The 20,127-nt window shown below is 35.1% G+C and overlaps 3 protein-coding genes and 1 pseudogene across 3 annotated transcripts; all 4 read right to left on the bottom strand.

Moving 5' to 3' along the window:
* Positions 1-1,521: 1,521 nt before the first annotated feature.
* LOC114756330 (cytochrome P450 CYP736A12-like) lies at positions 1,522-6,026 on the bottom strand (annotated as a pseudogene).
* Positions 6,027-7,669: 1,643 nt separating this feature from the next.
* Positions 7,670-8,086, bottom strand: LOC114756331 (cytochrome P450 CYP736A12-like). The gene has a single exon (XM_028945273.1). It carries the CDS (start codon positions 8,084-8,086, stop codon positions 7,670-7,672), a length of 417 nt encoding a protein of 138 aa, XP_028801106.1.
* A 1,110-nt stretch (positions 8,087-9,196) lies between these two features.
* Positions 9,197-11,820, bottom strand: LOC114756332 (cytochrome P450 CYP736A12-like). Its single transcript, XM_028945274.1, has 2 exons — positions 11,518-11,820; positions 9,197-10,000 (listed from the first exon to the last, which is right to left on the bottom strand). Exons 1-2 carry the CDS (start codon positions 11,818-11,820, stop codon positions 9,197-9,199), a joined length of 1,107 nt encoding a protein of 368 aa, XP_028801107.1.
* A 2,522-nt stretch (positions 11,821-14,342) lies between these two features.
* Positions 14,343-17,685, bottom strand: LOC114756333 (cytochrome P450 CYP736A12-like). Its single transcript, XM_028945275.1, has 2 exons — positions 16,984-17,685; positions 14,343-15,326 (listed from the first exon to the last, which is right to left on the bottom strand). The coding sequence occupies exons 1-2, from the start codon at positions 17,683-17,685 to the stop codon at positions 14,499-14,501; spliced, it is 1,530 nt and encodes a 509-aa protein (XP_028801108.1). The 3' UTR covers positions 14,343-14,498.
* Positions 17,686-20,127: the final 2,442 nt, after the last annotated feature.

A 20,127-nucleotide genomic window follows, 5' to 3' on the forward strand; every position in this document is an offset into this window, starting at 1 on the left:
AAATATGGAAAGGAAGGAGAACTCTATTGTTTGTTATTAGGAGTGAAAATAGGCCAGGTCAGGTCAGGCCTCACCCTTAATAAGCTCAGCCTGTAGTGAGGCTTGTTGGTCTAAGCTTGGCCTACGGCCTATAAAAAGCCTTTTATTCAGCCTGAGCCTGACCTAGCCTGTGGCCTGTTAAGAGGCCTTTTTTTAAAACAAATTTCAAAAGCACATAAATCAATTTAAAATTATAATAATTCAACCTAATTTATCTAAAATACAAACGGAACATATGAAATTATCAAATGAACACAATTTGTAAAACGTGTCTCCTTGGGCCCAAAAAAAATCAAATATGAAAAATTATTAGAAAACATAATTTTACTCTAGTATAAAAATATCACTTCATCCCATCTCTAGTATAAAAATTAGTTGATAACTAGATCTAGCTTAAAATATGAAATGTCCTTAATCCTTTTTATATTTTAAATTTATCATTTGTTCAAGCTAATTTACTAACACAATGATATTTGATCTTGTTGTTACACATAGTTGTTTAAAAAAAATATGTTACATTTATTATAATTTATTTATTTAAATCAATTAAGCAACTATTATAATAAGAATTAGATTGAACACACATATATGCAGTCTAAAACATAATAGGTCAATTCTATAAATATATATTCTATATAAGATTAATATGAAAAACATGGACCAAATAAATGAATGATGCTTTTGTTTTTTTTTTTATGCACTTATATTTTCTTTCTCTGTTCAAATATGTGTCATTATACATCAATTATTTTAAAATGAAGCATGCAATGATCTCTGGATAGCACGTTTATGTGGGTGAAATTTTCTCAATTAACCAATCAGAATAGTAGATTCCCTCCTATCTATTTATAATTTTAACCTAAAAAAAAAAGATAACAGGCCCAGGCTACCTAACAGGTCTAATAGGCATATTATCAGGCCTGAGCCTAGCCTGATAAAGTAAACAAGCTTTTTTACAGACTTGAGCCTGTTCTAATATCTAAATAGGCCAGGTCACAGGCCCTTGACAGGTTGCTTGGCCTATTTCTACCTCTATTTGTTATGAAGGTCTTTGGAGGTTAAAAATAAATAAATATATATATATATATATCATCAATTTTTCTACTGAAGAAAGGGCAAAAACGCGTGCTTCGTCGACCTTATAACAGCTTGAAGATAACTGTATTGTGGCTCAGTACAAACTTCCCTTGGGAGAGAATAAAAACTTAAGAAGAAACATATCATTTAAGTATCAACAAACTTACATGCTAACCCATATACTACCTCAAATCCTAATTATAAGACCTCATTTATAATTATAAGATCCTGTTTATAGTCTACAAATAAAATTTTAATAATTAGAACAAGAGGTAGTAATATTTTTAGGAAAAGAAACATTTTTTATCTTATTGACAGTGTCACCATATACTTCATTTATGTATCTTGCAAAGAACAGTCCACATAGCCCATTGAACGTTCTTTTACGACTAGTCTTATCATTACCTAATTATGTAAACGATAAGTTGGAATAGCCAGTAAGGGCTTAGTTCTTGGGATTGTGAGACCAAACTTTTCGTTCATGTCCAAGTCACCGGGACGAACGCCACGAGGAAGCTCCCAATTAAAGCAATGCACCAGTTGAGCTAAAACTAATTTGACTGTAGTTAGACCCACCTGGGTCCCAGCGCATCCTCTTCGACCTGAGCCAAATGGTAATAGCTGGAAATCATGCCCTCGAACATCTATATTGCTATCGACAAATCTTTCTGGATAGAACATATGAGCATTGTCAGACCAAACCTTAGGATCACGTCCTATGGCCCATACATTTACTAAGATCCTTGTCTTTTTTCTTATGCAATATCCACTGACTGTGACATCATCCTTCATACTTTCTCGTGGGATTAAGAAAGGTCCAGGTGGATGTAGTCTGAGAGTCTCCTTAATGACCATGTCAAAATAACGTTAATCTGCTAAATCAACTTCTTCCACCATTCTGTTCATTCCAACTACTTCTTGAAAAGTATCCAAGCAAAAGATGATATTATTAGTTTGTAAGATAACCCTAATTTTCGGTTCATATATGATCAATGTTGACATGCACAACTAAATCAAACAATTTTATGCCATTAGATTATCAAGTATTAATGTTAAGCAAAATTCTCTCAATTGATCACCCATATGTTTAATATTTTTTGCGTAAGGCATATATAAATGAAGATCAAACGCAGCAAGCCAAGGGGTATAATCAGCAATGTTAAACTGTCCCACCAAGTTCAGAACCTCGTTCATCAGCCCTCGCAGCTGAAACCTATCATCCTTACGACGTCCCAGCACCATCCCATACATCATGTTCTCCAAAAGCTCCCCCACCTTCTCACTAACATCCACAACTTCTCCGGCCGTCGCCGCCCTCTCCAGCTTCTTCACCGTCGCTCCCACGTCCTCCTTCTTCAGAGGAGCGAACATCTCCACTCTTGACGCGCTTAGAAGATGAAGGGTACACAATTTCCTCACTTATCTCCAGTACGGACCATACTCTGCAAATGCCACTCCCCTCACTCCCTTCTTGAACGGATCTGTCGATTGTACTTTGGATCGAGATGCAAAAACGGCGTCGTGCGTCTTCAGGATTTGCTCCGCAGGTTCAGGGGACGAAACGACGACCGCAGGGACTTGTCCCAGCTTCAACGACATGATCGGACCGTATATTTTGGCCAGCGATTGAAGGCTGCGGTGTGGCCGTTCGACCAACAAGTGAAGGTTGTTGATGATTGGCAGGAACGGTGATCCTGGTGGTCCTTTCCGATCATCTTGTTGTCGCCTTGTGAAGAGCATGGAAGTGGATAGAATGAATATGAATGTAAGGATGAAGAGGATAGCAGGAGTCGTTAATGTTAGAGGAAACATGTTTGATTGTTTCTTCAGAGACAAAAAAGAAAGTTATGAGCTTTTTACTGGAAAGTGGAGACGTAGTTAAGAGATTTCAATGGCTAGTGTAGTAAAATAAATAAATAAAGGTGTTATTTTTTATTTTTAAAAATGGCTCTTACATTTATTGTAAAGGTATAAATTTATACCTTGCTGGAAAAAGAAAGTAGCAGCCAAATTAAAATTTATTTATAATGCCAACTTTCGAGAGTGCTTCAAGAGGCAATGTTATGAATATGCGCGCTAGATTTATATCTCACGCAATGCACGGGAAGTTTTAGTATATGAAAGGTAAAATCAAATAGAAATATTAAAATTTAAAACAGACGAATATATTATTTTAATTATAGATTATTTTCTTCGATTTTAAAACCCATAAGAACCTCCCCTGAAATCAATAGTTATAAAGCACAAACATTCCTTTTATTTTTAACATTTTATTTCCATCCACTACCCATTCGTTATTTTATGATTAAGTTATACGTGTTGGATCAAAATACGCCTCCTGAGTCACAGATGCTAGGTTACAAAAAATTGATAATACATCCTTTTCTAATTATAAGACCTTATTTATAGTCTATAAACAAAATCTTATAAACAGGACCAGAGGTAGTATTAAATAATAGATGTTTTAATATATAATGTTAATTTCATAATCAACTAAATGATTTTTGGTGCACGGAATTGCAGAAATTGTCTCAACCACACACCAAGCGGTAGCTAGTCTGCTTTTACTTATGAAATATATAGATTCATTTGATTTGTTGGCTGGCCAAAAGAAAAATCCCTTTTATTTGAAAACGTCCGTGGAAGAGAAATAAACATAACTCGTATCAGCAATTCGCCTTCAGAGTACCGTCATCAGACCCGTATGAAACATCGAAGAGTATTAAAAATGAGTTGTGCTTTTCACTCCAAAACAAAAAAAGTGATGTGCCTCTTTGTATTGATCCAACTGAGTTAACGTTGACAACTAATCAGGGTGAATTTATTCAATTTAAAACACGAACTTCCAGTATAAATGGAAGGACTCTAAATTACATTATTGAATTAAAGTACAATAGTATAACAGTCTCTCTCTCTCTCTCTGTCTCACACACACACACACAGTCTCTTACACGTACACGGAACAACAGAGTTTGCACATACACTAAAATAACTTCAAATAAGGCTTCTTACCCTATTTACATATGTAAACGATAAGTTGGAACTGCTAGCAAATGCTTGGCTCTTGGAATTGAGAGACCAAACTCTTCATTCATGTCCAAGTCACTGGGAGACATGCCATAAGGAAGTTCCCAAGAAAAGCAATGAACCAATTGAGCTAAAACAAATTTAACACTAGTCATACCCAAGTTCATGCCAGGACAACCTCTGCGACCTGAGCCAAATGGTAACAGTTGAAAATCATGTCCTCGAACGTCAATATTGCTGTCAACAAATCTCTCAGGATGGAACATATGCGCATTTTCAGACCAAACCTTAGGATCACGTCCTATGGCCCACACATTTACAATCACCCTTGTCTTTTTCTTTATGTAGCACCCGTCGATTGTAACATCCTCCATACTCTCTCGAGGGACAAGTAAAGGTGCAACTGGATATAGTCTAAGAGTCTCTTTGATTACCATATCTAAATAACTTAACTTTGCTAAATCAGACTCTTCCACCATTCTCGTCATTCCAACAACGTTTTGTAGCTCCTTTTGAAGATTTTTCATCACTCTTGGATGCCTCAAAAGTTCGGATAAAGCCCACTCAATTACAACAATAGAAGTGTCAGTTGCCCCTCCAACCATATCTGATAAAATAGCCTTGATGTTTGCTTTATCTATCACATGGCTTTGGTCGTCCTGTAGATCCACAGGTTGGTGCATCAAGGAAAGCAATATGTGTATGAAGTCGTTATGGTGTTGTAAATTTTGTTCTTTTGAAGTGCTTTCATGCTCCATCACTATCTTATCCAACACATCCTTGAGCGCCTTGTTGTTTCTCTTTAACTTTCGTGTCAAGCCCTGGCAACATCAATTAAATAGCTCACTATATATGAAGTATAACACCAATCTGGAAAGTCTAGATATGATCTGGACAGTCCAGACCTCATTTTCTTTTTATTTTAATTTTTAAAATAATTATTTTAATAGGTATAGAATCTAAAATAAAGATAATATGTTAATTATCATTTTTCAAAAATATTTTTATTTAAAATAATTAATGAAAAATTTTAAATTTAGACCATCCAAATCTGATAAACACCAATTAAATATGTATTTTTTAAAGTTCATACTATATATATGTTTAATTTCTATCTAGAAACGCAAGGAAAAATATTCAAAAACAATCAATGCTCAAGGCGAAAAGATTATAGGCACATTACATACCTGGAGATCAAGTACACCGAGCCAAGGGACATAATCAGCGAGATTAAATGCTCCCACCAAGCTCATTGCCTCCTTAATCAGCCCTTTTACGTTAAACCTATCGTCCTTGGCCCGTCCCAGGACCATCCGATAAATTATGTTCTCTATAAGCTCCCCCACCATCTCACTAATATCAACAACCTCACGCGCCGCCGCGGCTCTCTCTAGGGACTTCACCGTCACTCCCACCTCCTCCTTTCTCAAAGGCGCAAACATCTCCACTCTTGATGCGCTTAGAAGGTGAATGGTGCACAGTTTCCTCACATGTCTCCAGTACGGACCATACTCGGCAAACACCACTCCCTTGTTGGCTCCTTTAGAAAACGGATCCGCCGCCCGTATTTTGGGTCGGGTCGCAAAAACAGTGTCATGAGTCTTGAGGAATTGAACGGCAGCTTCAGGGGACGAAACGACAATCGCAGGAACTTGTCCCAACTTCAACGACATGATGGGACCATATTTTTGGGCCAGCGATTGAAGGCTACGGTGTGGTCGTTTACCCAACATGTGGAGGTTACCAATGATTGGGAGGGGCGGTGGCCCCTGTGGTTGGTTCTGACAATCTCTGTGTCGTTTTAGGAAGAGGATATTAGTGGATAGCACCAATATCAATGTCAAGGAAAGGATCGCAGGAATCGCTAATGTTGAAGGAAACATGTCTGGTTGTTTGCTTCGGAAACCGATCAAAGAAGGAATAAATTTTGTACTTATGCTGGATGGTAGTGGATTGAATGCTAATATATATGTATCCTGTTCCTATGACGTGATCAGCAAGATAATACGTAAATACATAGAAACAAATGATGACCTTAAAAAAAAAAAAAAGTGTCAAACCCTCGAGAAAGAGAATCCAAACTCATCAACCTCTTTCTTATATACAAAATTGTGAGCTTTTGTTTCGCGATAAATGGATATGGACATGTGTATATTATATTCAAGCATCGTTATCTTCTTTGTTCTCAATAATTTTTGACCTGATTGCTGTTGAATTGAAGGAAGCTCTTCCATGGACACTTGGTGCTCAAGAAAGATGGAAACTTCCATGGAGCTTGCGTCATTTACCATCCAAGACCAAGGTATATCTTGAAGCTCAGAAAGCACTTACAAAAATATTTGATGCCACCAATGCGGTCCTTATATTGGTAGCGGGATTCAAACTCACGGTCTTATAGATTATGAGCTGACTTTTTACCAATTAAGCCAACTCTTGTTGGTAGTTCATATACACATATATAGTGGGTGTATTCCTAACCGCTTAGGTAAAATAGAAACAAGGGGAGAGAAACAATTATATATAGACTATAGAAAATCTTGCACATTAAGCTATGTATATTTGGCATTATTGAAATAAATTTCAACACACACAAGCACAGTACATTCTTCATGTGATTTACATAAATTAAAACAACACACATATACAATAGAACGCATCAAGTTAAACTAAAAAACTGATTGAAGGAAAAGTATGGAGAATCTTGCTAATATATAAATACACACATCATTCCTCAAACGATAGGCCTTGTACTCTGAGCCTTTATTTTCAGAGAAGGTACACCGGATGCATAACTAAAGGCATAGCGTAAAACCCTAGACCTTGATGATCAGTTTGAATAGTCCGTATCTAATCTATAAGTTGGACCAACCTACAAATGCTTCGTTCTTCGGACTGTGAGGCCAAACTTTTCTTTCATATCCAAGTCACTTGGACACACGCCACAAGGAAGCTCCCAACTAAAGCAATGCACCAATTGAGCTACAACTAACTTAACTGTGGTTATGCCCATTTGAAGTCTAGGACATCTCCTACGACCTGAACCAAATGGTAAAAATTGATAATTATGCCCATGAATATCTATATTGTTATCAATGAACCTCTCTGGATAGAACATATAAGCATCATCGGACCATAACTTAGGATCTCGTCCGATGGCCCATGCATTTATCATGATCCTGGACTTTTTTCGTATGCAATATCCATTAACTGTGACATCCTTCATACTTTCTCGAGGGATAAGTAAAGGAGTGGGTGGATGTAATCTAAGGTCCCGTTTGGTACGAAGTATTGAAAATGAGAGTTTGGGATTGGGATTGCAATTGAAAAAAATCATTAAAATAGTACTTAGCATGAGTAATTGTTTATTATATGAGATTAGGCAAACCCATAAAAATGAGATTGGGGAATACTACTTCCCCCCATGGTATTCTCCAATCCCAAATACATGGATTTAGCTAATCTCATATATCAAACAATCTCTTATACTAAACACTCTCTTAATAGATTTTCTCAATTATAATCCCAATCACAATCCCTTATTTTCAATGCTTCCTATCAAACGCAACCTAAGAGTCTCCTTAATGACCATATCTAAGTAACTTAACTCTGCTAAATCAGCCTCATCCACCATTCTGTTCATTCCAACCACATTTTGTAGCTCATTTTGGAGATTTTTAATCACTCTTGGATCTCTCAAGAGTTCAGATAGAGCCCAGTCAACCACAATGACAAAAGCGTCAGTTGCGGCAAAAATCATATCTGCTAACATAGCCTTGAGGTGGTCTCTATCAATAACACTGTTTTGGTCGTCGTACAAATCCATAGGTTGACGTGTCAAGGAAAGCATTATGTGTACGAAGTCGACGTGACTCTGGCCATTTTGTTCTCTTGTAGCTTGTTCATGCTCTCTGACTATTTTTTCCAACACATCGTCAAGTGCCATAACGTTTCTCTTTAATTTTCGTGTCAAACCCTGTCATACATTAGTCAAATAGGTCATTCGATCCAGAGTTTCACACACAGACACTCACACATCTATATATCAATGTTTTCGCCAGCTGTTATGCATAAACACGCCGCTTTATCTGTATAACATTAGAGGGATATCGAAGAAACTATTTATTGTCAAAGAAAAATGGAAGGAAATCCAATTATCATGCGCTTAAAATGATCGACTACTAGCACAAAATTAAAGCAAATTCTTTAATTTAATAAGTCATCAATGAAAGTTAACAATGTAAGTTGAGGTAAGATGTCCTTCACAAATATTCCACGCCTGCTAGCATTAAGAAGAAAATTGGGTGCCATTATTCTTTATGTTATTTTTCATGTAGGCAAATCTTTAAGCTTAAACAGGCCTTTTTATTCCTTAGTTTGAATGTAGAGAAAAGTAAGGCAAGAGGAAATTATGAGAAATGTAAGACCAAATAGAAGACACAAGCAACAAGCGAGATATTACATACCTGGAGATCAAGTATACCTACCACGGGACATAATCAACCGGATTAAACTGTCCCGCCAAGCTCAGTGCCTCCTGAACAAGCCCTTTTAAGGTAAATCTATCATCCTTAGCACATCCCAGGATCATCCTGTTAATTTTATTTAGTTTTATTTAGTTTGCGTAGTTTAATTTTCTTAAACAAACAAGCAACATGAGAGAAAATGAACATAATATATCTATATATCGTCACTTGTATGCGTTGCATATAAAAATGAAATGAAAGAAAATGAGTCTTTTGTGTATGATGTTATTTTTTTTTATTTTTTTTGTAAAATACAAATTTCAACCTAAGACTATTTGGTCTAGTAGCACAAGATGTGCTCTTGGTGGCAACAGGTCTAGAGTTTGATTCCAACTATTGATCAAACTCTATGAGCATCAATATAATGCGGTTGCTATGTTCTTCATCTATTGTTAAGAAAAAATTAAAAATAATTTATGTAAAAACTATTAAAAAATATGGAAGGAAAGACCCAATCATAACGCAAATTACATAATCTTAAACAATTCAGGTTATAAAGAAAATTACACTAACATGATTAAGCACAACAATCACTCTGCTAGGCAATACGATGGAAGAGCTACTAAGAGATTAGCTCTTGGAATCAATAGTCCAAATTTCTTAGTCATATCCACTTCATCAGGAGAAACACCTTGTGGAAGTTCCCAATTAAAGCAATGCATTAATTGTGCTATAACCAGCTTAACATCAATTAACCCTAATTGCATGCCAGGGCATCCTATTTGACCTGAACCAAATGGTATCAGTTGGAAGTCTTTTCCTTGGAGATCTACATTGCTATTCAGGAACCTCTCTAGATAAAACGCTTCCACATTATCCGACCATATCTTAGGATCTCGTCCTATTGCCCACACATTCACAATCACTCGTGACTTGTTCCTTATATAATATCCGTTGATAGTTATATCCTCAGTGCTGACTCGAGGGAGCAGCAATGGCCCAACAGGATGTAGTCTCGAAGTCTCTTTGACCACCATGTCCAAGTAAGTCAACCTTGGCAAATCAACCTCATCGACCAAATTGCTTTTTCCTACTATGTTTTCTAGCTCATGTTGGAGTTTTTTCATTACTCTGGGATTCTTCAAGAGTTCTGAGAAAACCCAGAGACTAACAGTGACGGAAGTGTCTATTGCACCAGAAAGCAAGTCCAAAAGTATGGCCTTGATCTTGGTTTGATCTTTGACTGGATTTTGTTCATCGTTGTGAGAATCCTTCAAGCAAGAGAGTAATATGTCTACGATGTCCTTGTGTTGCATTTTCTGCAGTACTGCTTGTGCCTCTTCATGCTCTTTGATGATCGTTTCTAACAATTCATCAATTTCCTTACCATTCACCTTTAAGCATTTTGTAAAAGCTTGGATCAGTAATACTTGGCTAATATCAGTACCAGTAACAAATTTTTGTAGGATTAATGTAAACTATGTTATATATATTACAAAATTTTGTACAAAATTATACTCCTCCGGTCCTTAATATAGAACTCAATTATTAAGTTGGTTTTGGTCCCAAATATAAAACTCATTTCTTATATTTATCAATTTTCTCTAAATTACACCTATGGATGCTCCCTCAACCATAACCAAGTAGAAGAGGGAGAGGGGTATTAAGAAAGATAATTATGGTATTTTAGAAAAAACGTGTTACATTTCTTATCATTAACTAACTTATCTAACTTCTTTAATTTATTCAAATTAGTTAAACGGGTTTTATATTAAGGATCGGAGGAGTACTTTTCATAAAACTAAAATTTTGCGGCTTATTTCTAACTTCATGTGTGTCCTGAGTTAATTAACAATCTAGTTTCACTCAAATTCTTTTATCTTCTTTAAAATTTAAATTTTGCAATTATATTTTTTAGCTTAGTTTTTATCTGTCATGTTTGTTCTCTGTGTTTTATTATATTTTACTGAGAATCACTTATTGGTAAACAAAGCAACCAACTGTATAATTTAAATAAAAAATTTCAGTAAAAATAAAAGGAGAGCAAAGTAACCAACTGTACAATTATAATAAAAGGCATATTGACAATTTGACACGCAAATTTTTGGCTTGTATGAGATTTTGATTCGGGACCCACAGAACAAATTAAATACATACAAGCAAAAGAGAAAGAAAAATAAAATGTAGCCTTTTTTACATGGGTTTGAGAATTCTAACAAAACTTATTGCGAAGGGCTAATTTATTGTAAAAATCGCAAAAAAGAAACCTTAAAATTAAAAAATTACAAAACAAGAATTAATTCACAAAAATTGTTATGATTTGTTTATCAATTATCATCAATACTGATGATGTTGTAATGCGTTATTATTTGAAATTTCCTATTTTCACAGTCTTTTTTGGTGATTTTTTCTATTTTTTAAGTATTAATTTATTTTTTTGTATTGTTTAGTAATTGCAGATTTTATTATATGTATTTTCATCAATATTCTTTCGCATTTGATTATTCTGAAAACCTATTCAGAGTAGCTTATTAGAATAATTAGAAATTTGATTCTTTAATATTAAGAATGTTTTTTTTTTGCCACAAAAGATTATGATTAGTTTTAAAAAGAAAAATTTGATTAAAAAAATCCTTGTTTAAAAGCTTAATTGGCTAAAAGGACTTGAATTTAAGAACATGCAGTTATAATATGTGAGTGCAATCTTTTTTTGCTATGTGCAATATATCTTTTGCTGTGTTAAAATGACTTCCGTGTTGATAATTATTGCACACAGCCAGGAAAAAAAAAAGCCACATTTATGAATTATAGTTGTACTTGTTCAAATTTAAATCTTTTTAACAAATTAAATTTCTAAACAGAAACTGTAACCAAATTTTCTTTTTAAAAACTAGAATAAAAACAAAGATACCTGAATATCAAATGGGCGCAGGAAAGGCAAGGAGTTTGCAACATTGAAAGCTCCTGCCAAGCTGAGCGTCTCTTGAACTATTCTCTTCAAATCAAACCTATCGTCTCTCTTGCGTCCCAGTATGATTCTACATATCATGTCCTCTATCACCTCCCCCACCTTCTCACTTACATCCACCACATCACGCGCCGCCGCCGATTCCTTTATCGACTTCACCGCCTCTCTCAACTCCTCCCTTCTTATGGGACGAAACATCTCCACTCTCGACGCACTAAAAAGCTGCAAAGTACAGAGCTTCCTCATGTCGCGCCAGTAAGGGCCATATTCAGCGAAAGCGATTCCCTTGGAGCCATAAGAAAGGAACTCCGACGCTTGAGTCCTTGGGCGGCTGGCAAAACCGACGTCGTGCGTCTTGAGGAAAACTCAGCAGCTTCAGGGGAAGAGACGACAACGGCAGGCACCTGTCCTAGTCTGAGGGACATGATGGGTCCATATCGTCTGGCCAGAGAGTGAAGGGAACGGTGGGGGAGAGTACCCAACAGGTGGAGGTTGCCGATCACCGGCCAGGCAGGTGGACCTGGCGGTTGTTCCCGGCCATCTCTGGTTGGTTTGAAGTGAGAGAGTAGAAGTAAAAGTGATAGAGTGAAGAAGAGAAATACGGCAAGAAAGAGAAATGGAGGGGAAGGTAGCAATAATGGAGGTGGAAGCAGCATGTTTAGACTTTAGATGAGTGTTTGTGTCAGAAAGGGGAAGGAATTGAACGAGGAAGCACATGAGGTGGGGTTGTATTTATAACGTTTTGTGGGGAGGTGATTACGGAGGACATGTTTGTTTAAATTTTCTTTTTAGATTCTTTTTAAAGTGACTTTGAGAAGGTAAATAACTAAATATGAGATAACTATTACTTAAATTAGGTTAAAAATTTTGTTTAGTCATTTAAACCATTTTTTAAAAATTAATTAGTTTAAGAAACTAATAATTTATATCACCTGAGAAGATAATTTATTTTTTTAAATTAGCTCAAATAATAATTATTTCATGTTTGATCTCTTATAATAATTTTTGAAAACTTACACAACGACTCGTTTAGACATTTACAAAATTAAATTTTTTTTATGCCTACAAAAGTAACTTTTATGTCGACTTATTTTATAAATTTAAATAAAAATAAAAATCAATCAGCATAATATGATTTATTTTTAAATAGGCTTTTATAAAAAAAATCAATTTAATTAAAACTTATTTGAATAACATGTTGAAAAAAAATTAAGATTTGAATCTTAAAATATTAACGGGTGAAGGGACAAATTTACTCATCATAATATTAAAAAAAAAAGGCATCAAACACCATAATAAAATATTAGGAGCAAAAACACATACCAAACTGGACAAAAGTGCGATCTCCGTTAATTTTCCAAAACCGTGAAGTAATTAACGGCAATGGTAATTTTTGCATCCTTTTATACTGTTCATGGGCATTTTTGTCCCTTGCATCTTATTACGGTGCCTGATACTTCCTTTAATACTCCTCTGGTATTTAATATAAGATCTATTTAATTAATTTGATCGGATTAAAGAAGTTAGGTAAGTTTGTTAATTATAAAAAATATGACAGGTTTTTCCTAAAACACCATAATCATCTTTTTTAATATCCTCTCTTTCTTTTCTACTTAGATTATGGTTAAGGGATATCTATAAGGATAATTTAGAAAAAATGATAAATATAAGAAATATGTCTTATATTTAATATCAAAATCACCTCAATAATTAGGTTCCATATTAAAAACCGGAGGAGTATTATAATAAGTAAATTTATCCCTTCACCCAATATTAAAAGTAAAAATTAAAAGACTATGTAAGGTATTCAAATGATATTATTAAAAGGGTCGTGAGAAAGCTTCCTGTAACAAATTAAAAAGTTTGAAACGTGGTGTGATTTTCAGCACCCAGAAAGAAAAACGCGGTGTGCGAAGGTGACATCAGCAGAGCCGCCGCTGAGTTTTGTGTTTTCAGTCAATGGTTTCTCTGTGGCCCAAATAACATGTGGCGGTGAATGAATACTGAAACTGGATAACCCTTCTCTGCTATTAGCCACTAGTTAAATAGAGCAATATTCGCTTCCTCCTCGTTTTTCACCTTAATCAATTGTGTGCCATTTTACGAAGGAAATAAAGAAACAGTCCTAAATCTGGATGATCCCGGAACCTCCACTTAACCTCAGGTCGACAAGACTGAGCACGTACGGATTGCCATAATGCACCGTGAGGATCAAAGACAGATGCCCTAATCTCCTTCCCAGTCGTTTTCCTTTTCAGTGAAAATAGCAAGGAGTGCTTCCAAACACCTCTCTCTTGCAGAATAAGATCACCCAACGTTCAACGTAATCGTATTCAAGTTATTGTCAAGTATTAAATATGATCACTTTTTTTAGTGGGAATCTAAACCTTAATTTGCTGTGTTGTTAAGAATTAGTTCTTTCCCCTAAACTCAATTTACATTGGCTAACTTAAAACATATTTGAACTTTGACACCTTGCCAATTTTTTTGGAGCCTAGGCTCTCGCCAACATTTCTCTTTTGTTCATTTCTTTTTTTTGTTGGTTATTTGTTTGGGTGCACAAACGAGGCAATAGCCCAAATAATAGCTCGCCGATATTGTGCCTATTCAAATATTTTATACCTTTTTTTTCCCGAATGATTTCTAATATTTTTATTCATATGTCACAAAATAGACGAAGCGCTACCTTTCAAAGGGGAAAAAAAGGTAACCAATATATAAAGCTTATTTGAAAATATGGAAGCACAACTGACATTATAAAACAAATTTATCACATAATTAATTTTTAACCATTCCATTAAAGATTACACTGACACATGACTAACTAATTAAACTTCTACTGTTACAATAACATGCTTTGCATCGATTAGGATATAAGGGGTGGAGCTATTATTGAGCTGCAAAACGCCTCAAACTAAGATTCATCAATTAATTGGTAGGCGATAAGATGGGAGAGCTAGCAAGTGATTAGCTCTTGGCATTGTCAAACCAAATGTCTCAGTCATATCCAACTCATCTGGAGACTTGTCCTCCGGAAGTTCCCAGTTGAAGCAGTGCACTAACTGTGCTAAGATAAGCTTAACAGTAATTAAACCCAATTGCAGACCAGGGCAGCCTCTTCGACCAGAACCGAATGGTAAGAATTGGAACTCATATCCTCGATAATCCATATTGCCATCCAAGAACCTCTCTGGAAAAAATTCTTCCACATTATCAGACCATACCTTAGGATCTCTTCCTATGCTCCATGAATTCACTATGATTCGAGAATTCTTCCTTATGTAATAGCCATTGATTATGATATCTTCCCTACACACACGAGGGACTAGTAAGGGGTCCACTGGGTGTAGTCTCATAGTCTCTTTAACCACCATATCTAAGTAACTCAACCTTGGCAAATCGGCTTCCTCGACCATTTTGCTTTTTCCTACTCGGTTTTCTAGTTCGAGTTGGAGTTTTTTCATCACCCTTGGATTCCTTAAGAGTTCTGGAAAAGCCCACAAAATGACACCAGAAGAAGTGTCTGATGCAGCAGCAATCATATCCAGAAGCATGGCTTTGATGTTGGTTCGATCTATGACAAAGTTGTGGTGATCATCGTAATTGGTATCCATGCAAGAGAGTAGTATGTCCACGAAGTCCTTGTGTTGTCTATTCTGTTCTTCTGGTGCTGCCTCTTCATGCTCTCTAACAATGGTCTCTAATATCTCATCAACTTCCTTGCTCGTCTTCACCAAACGTCTTGTAAAGCCCTAAATCGAAAGGAATATACTTTAGCTTCCAAAAACTAATACTGTAGTTGATTATTAGTTAACTTAAATCTGCTGGGTATAATTTCACCCAATTTTTTTTTAAAAGAAACTTGAGCCCTCGGACTTTCTATAATGTAATGCCGACAGAAATTTAATGGTATAGAAGGACGTGTGATTCCCTCTATTTTGTGCATGTGGAAAGAGATTTCTGGTGTCGTATTAGCAAGTGGGGTGCAGACTTATAACTCAACCAGAGTTACAATATTTCTACGACAGGAAAACAAGTTGCCCCCGCCATTAAAACCAACCACGTGCCATGGTTTCAATTTGATTTTGTAATGGTGAGCTGGCGGGGGCATACTAAATCTTTCCAAAAGTTAATTATTCCATGCTGCTTAATCCATTATATTGTTTGTGCATAATTTCATCCATTTTCTTTTGCTTTTTAGAAACTTGAACCCTCTAACTTTCTAGCTATAATCTAATTTTAATTGGTGTGTCCAATAGTTACTAATATCTTTTTTTTTTTTGGAGTCAAGATCAACTTATTCATTTTTTTAACATACGACCTATTTTTCAATTTGAAAAACATTCGGACTAATTATAATTAACTAACTTCTTATTCAATGTAATTCAAACTCATTAAAAAATGGAACGAAATCCAATTTGAATATGCCATTGAGCAATGACTTATACGAGAAAGAACAATAGGTTTGTGCAGTTCCATTGAAGAAGGGCAGATGGGAATGGAGCGTATAAAGTCAAAACGCAGGCGCTTTAGACACCACTCATTAATGATATACTGGGACGTGTCACTTCGTCTGGTCTCAGGAAGAGATTAATGGCCCCAGCACTTTAAAAAAGACTTTTGTTTTTCCCATGAAAACTGAAATCAATACATCAACACAGCAAGTACAAGTCAAGCTACCCCTCGTCAACTACCACCTCATGGATGTTAGATGGGTTTTGATGAAAGGTATAAAAATTGCTATCTAGATAACCTAGTTAAGTGATCCGCAGTTCTAATATGTTGCCTATTTCTGTGATGCATCCGCACGTGCCATTTCCTATGAAAAAGTATTCTAATTTCCTTGATAACGTCTCTGAAAGGATGAAGAGGGTCACATCCCCTATTGTTTTTATATTAAATTTCACATCAAATGCGTAATATTTTAAAGTCTATTATAATATTTTTTTATTTTTATATTAAATTTTACATAAAATGCGTAATCTTTTAATATCTTATAATAATAATAATAAAAAAATGATGAATTTTTTATTTTTTTAAAAAAATTTAAAATCGCATTAAAGTATTACTTATTTTATATAAAATTTAATAATAAAAAATATATGTGAGGTTACAATATTACGAAAAACATAAAAAGAGAGGCATATTACCCTAAGCTATTAAGGTCAGGCCATGCGCGGCTATAACCCTATCCACCCGTGAATGAATTATTTTGAAAAGACGTGAATTCTCTTAAATTCCCATACCCATCATCCCCCCCTTGTGCGTTCAATGCTTCACCTTGGACCGCTCTTGGATCAAAAGCTGAGATGCAGCTAGACAACGGACAGATTTAATTTGCTGGCTGAAGCATTGAATTTACCAGAAGGAATAAGAACAGTAAATATGTAGTTGAGTTGATAATGGTACCTGGATATCAAGTGGCGCCAAGAAAGGCACGAAATCTGCAATATTGAAGGCTCCAGCCAATTTCATCCCCTCATGAATAAGACCCTTCAGATCAAACCTATCGTCCCTGTTGCGTCCAAATATCATTTTATACATTATGTCTTCTACAAGCCGCTCCACCTTCTCCGTCAGATCCACCACCTCACTCGCCGCCGCCGATTTCTCAATCGACTTCACCAGCTGTCCCAATTCCTCCCTTCTTAAGGGAGCAAACGTCTCCAATTTCGATGAGCTAAAAAGCTGCAAAGTACAGAGCTTCCTCATGTCGCGCCAGTAAGGGCCATATTCAGAGAAAACCATCCCCTTGGAGCCATAAGAAAGGAAATCCGACGCTTGAGTCCTTGGGCGGCTGGCAAAAGCGACGTCGTGCGTCCTGAGGAAAAGCTCGGCGGCATCAGGGGAAGAGACAACAACAGCAGGGACCTGTCCGAGTCGCAAGGACATGATGGGTCCATAGCGCTTCGCGAGAGACTGAAGGAATCGGTGCGGGAGAGTACCCAACTGGTGGAGGTTGCCGATCACCGGCCAGGCCGGTGGCCCTGGCGGTTGTTTCTGGCCATGCTTAGGTCGTCTAAGGCACAGGGATAGGAACAGAGCTGAGAGAAGGAAGAGAAGTGGAAGAAGGAGGAGGGAAGGGAAGGGCAAAGAGGAAGCAGGCAACATGTTTGATTTTTTGTCCGAGAGTAAATGAAGAAAAATGAAGGAGGCTAGCTTCAGTGGTTTGTATATATTATTAGGCGTCCGCATTCTGTGCTCATCAAGCCTGCTTTGAGCGCTGAGTGCTGTGCTGAGTGAGTGCTGAGTGCTGTGCTGAGTGAGTGCTGCTGACTGCTGAGCAGTGTGCCACTTTAGTTTTTTTCCCCCCCTTTTTTGACTGTTCTTATTAAAAAAAATATATGCATGAAAATTATTTTTGGTTTAAGCTTCAGAGTATTTTTTTTTGGGTATATTTATTACTCTAAAATATTGTGTTTCATCTAGCATGCTAAAGTATTTTTTCCAGATGTACCTCTCACATCTTAAAATATTTTTTGATACAATTATCCAACATCCTAAATTATTTTTTAGGCAAGTTCTGCATCCTAGAAATATTTTTCGATTCATCCGTCACCGTGAAATATCTTGTCAAATGCGTCTAGTATCCTAAACTATTTTGTGATTCATCCAACACTTTAAAATATTTTTAGATACATCAGTATTTTCACTAAATACGCATGAAAAAATATTTTAGAGTATCAGATGAAACTTAATCCAAAAATAATTTTAATATATACTACCTCCGGTCTTTAATACAAGAGTTAGTTGACTAATTTGAGTAGATTAAAAAAATAGTTAAGTTAGTTATTTATAACAAATAGGTGTTATTTTTTCTAAAATATTCTTACTAATCAAATCTATTGGCTAAAACTAGTATTATTACAATGACTATTTTGAGAAAAAATGAATAACTATGATAAGTAAAATGGATTAAAATCTTATATTTAGAATCAAAATAAAAGTCAAATAAACTCTTATATTAAAAATAAAAAAATAGTACATTTTTTTGGTGATAAACAAGGAAAGAAAAAAAGCAAAAGAAAAAAACTAAAGCCCTACACTAGTCAGCACTCAAAACACCAGTGTTTTGGGCACTGAGCATGCTGTGCTTATCAGCCTAATGAGCACAGAATGTGGTCCTACGCGTCTGCATTTCGTGCTCAGCACTCAAAGCATCTTTTGAGTGTTGACTGCTGAGTGCTGAGCAGTGTGAGACCTTAGGTTTCCTCCTTTTTACTGTTCTGATTAAAATATATATATATATGTGCATGAAAATTATTTTTGGTTTAAGCTTCAAAGTATTTTTTTTGGGTATATTTATTACTCTAAAATATTGTGTTTCATCTAGCACGCTAAAGTATTTTTCTCATATGTACCTCACATCTTAAAGTATTTTCTGATACAATTATCCACCATCCTAAATTATTTTTTAGGCAAGTTCGGCATCCTAGAAATATTTTTTGATTCATCTGTCATCATGAAATATCTTGTCAAATGGGTTTAGTACCCTAAAATATTTTGTGATTCATCCAATACTTTAAAATATTTTTAGATACATCAGTATTTTTACTAAATACGCATGAAAAAATATTTTAGAGTATTGGATGAAACTTAATCCAAAAATAATTTTAATATATACTACCTCAGCTCTTTAATATAAGAGTTAGTTAACTAATTTGAGAAGATTAAAAAAACTAATTAAGTTACTTATTTGTAGCAAATATGTGTTTTTTTTTCTAAAATATTCTTACTAATCAAATCTATTGGCTAAAACTAGTATTATTACAATGATTATTTTAAAAAAATAAATAAATATGATAGATAAAATGGATTAGGATCTTATATTTAGAATTAAAATAAAAGGTAAATAAACTCTTATATTAAGAATAAAAAAATAATACATTTTTTTTTTGTGATAAACAAGGAGAGAGGGAAAAAAAAGCAAAAGAAAAAAACTAAGGCCCCACGCTGGTCTGAGCACGGAATGTGGTCCCTATTATTAAAGGGTCCTTTGCTTGGTTAAGGCGCATTTGGTTTGAGGAGAGGCATACTAGAGGCTAGGGAAACGAAGGAAGGGTAGGGCGTGAGAGAATGGGAAAGATTTTAATGTTATTTTATTTAGTTTGATTAAAAGGAGAGAAAGAGATAGATATTTAATGATCTCTTATTTAGGGTTTATTTGGCATGCTTTGGGTAAAAAAATTGTCAAACAAAAAGAAAAAAGCACAAACCATGGTTTGGAGTCAAAACTATGGTTTGGGAAGAAGCAAAATTGATTTGCTTTTTGGCTCAAAAATTAGAGAGTATCAGAGTGTATTCCAACCCATTCTAATGGATATGTGAATTTTTTTGACCAGACGGATATACCCCTCAATTATTCATTTTATATTTAAAATCTTTAAAGCAAATTAATATTTTTCTGTTAGAAAAAAATAATCATTTGTCTATAAACATATTTAATCTCATAATTTATGAATATATATACACATATTAATTATTTATTGATTACATTATCTTATATATTATTAATTATGTTAGTAAAAAATATATTATTAACAATTTTATTCC

This window comes from Neltuma alba, unplaced genomic scaffold (assembly GCF_004799145.2).
Source record: "Neltuma alba isolate B1F8T4 unplaced genomic scaffold, ASM479914v2 tig00010388_pilon, whole genome shotgun sequence".
NCBI classification, from domain to species: Eukaryota; Viridiplantae; Streptophyta; class Magnoliopsida; order Fabales; family Fabaceae; genus Neltuma; species Neltuma alba.

What these genes read in the sequence shown, in the direction of transcription:
- LOC114756332 (XM_028945274.1), bottom strand. Translation starts at nt 11,820, where the DNA reads ATGAGGAAGCTCTGTACTTTGCAGCTTTTTAGTGCGTCGAGAGTGGAG. An exon ending in TGCGCCCATTTGATATTCAG is followed by an intron (nt 10,001 to 11,517) that starts GTATCTTTGTTT and finishes AAATGCTTAAAG; the next exon opens with GTGAATGGTAAGGAAATTGA.
- LOC114756333 (XM_028945275.1), bottom strand. Translation starts at nt 17,685, where the DNA reads ATGTTGCCTGCTTCCTCTTTGCCCTTCCCTTCCCTCCTCCTTCTTCCA. An exon ending in TGGCGCCACTTGATATCCAG is followed by an intron (nt 15,327 to 16,983) that starts GTACCATTATCA and finishes CTTTCGATTTAG; the next exon opens with GGCTTTACAAGACGTTTGGT.
- LOC114756331 (XM_028945273.1), bottom strand. Translation starts at nt 8,086, where the DNA reads ATGGCACTTGACGATGTGTTGGAAAAAATAGTCAGAGAGCATGAACAA.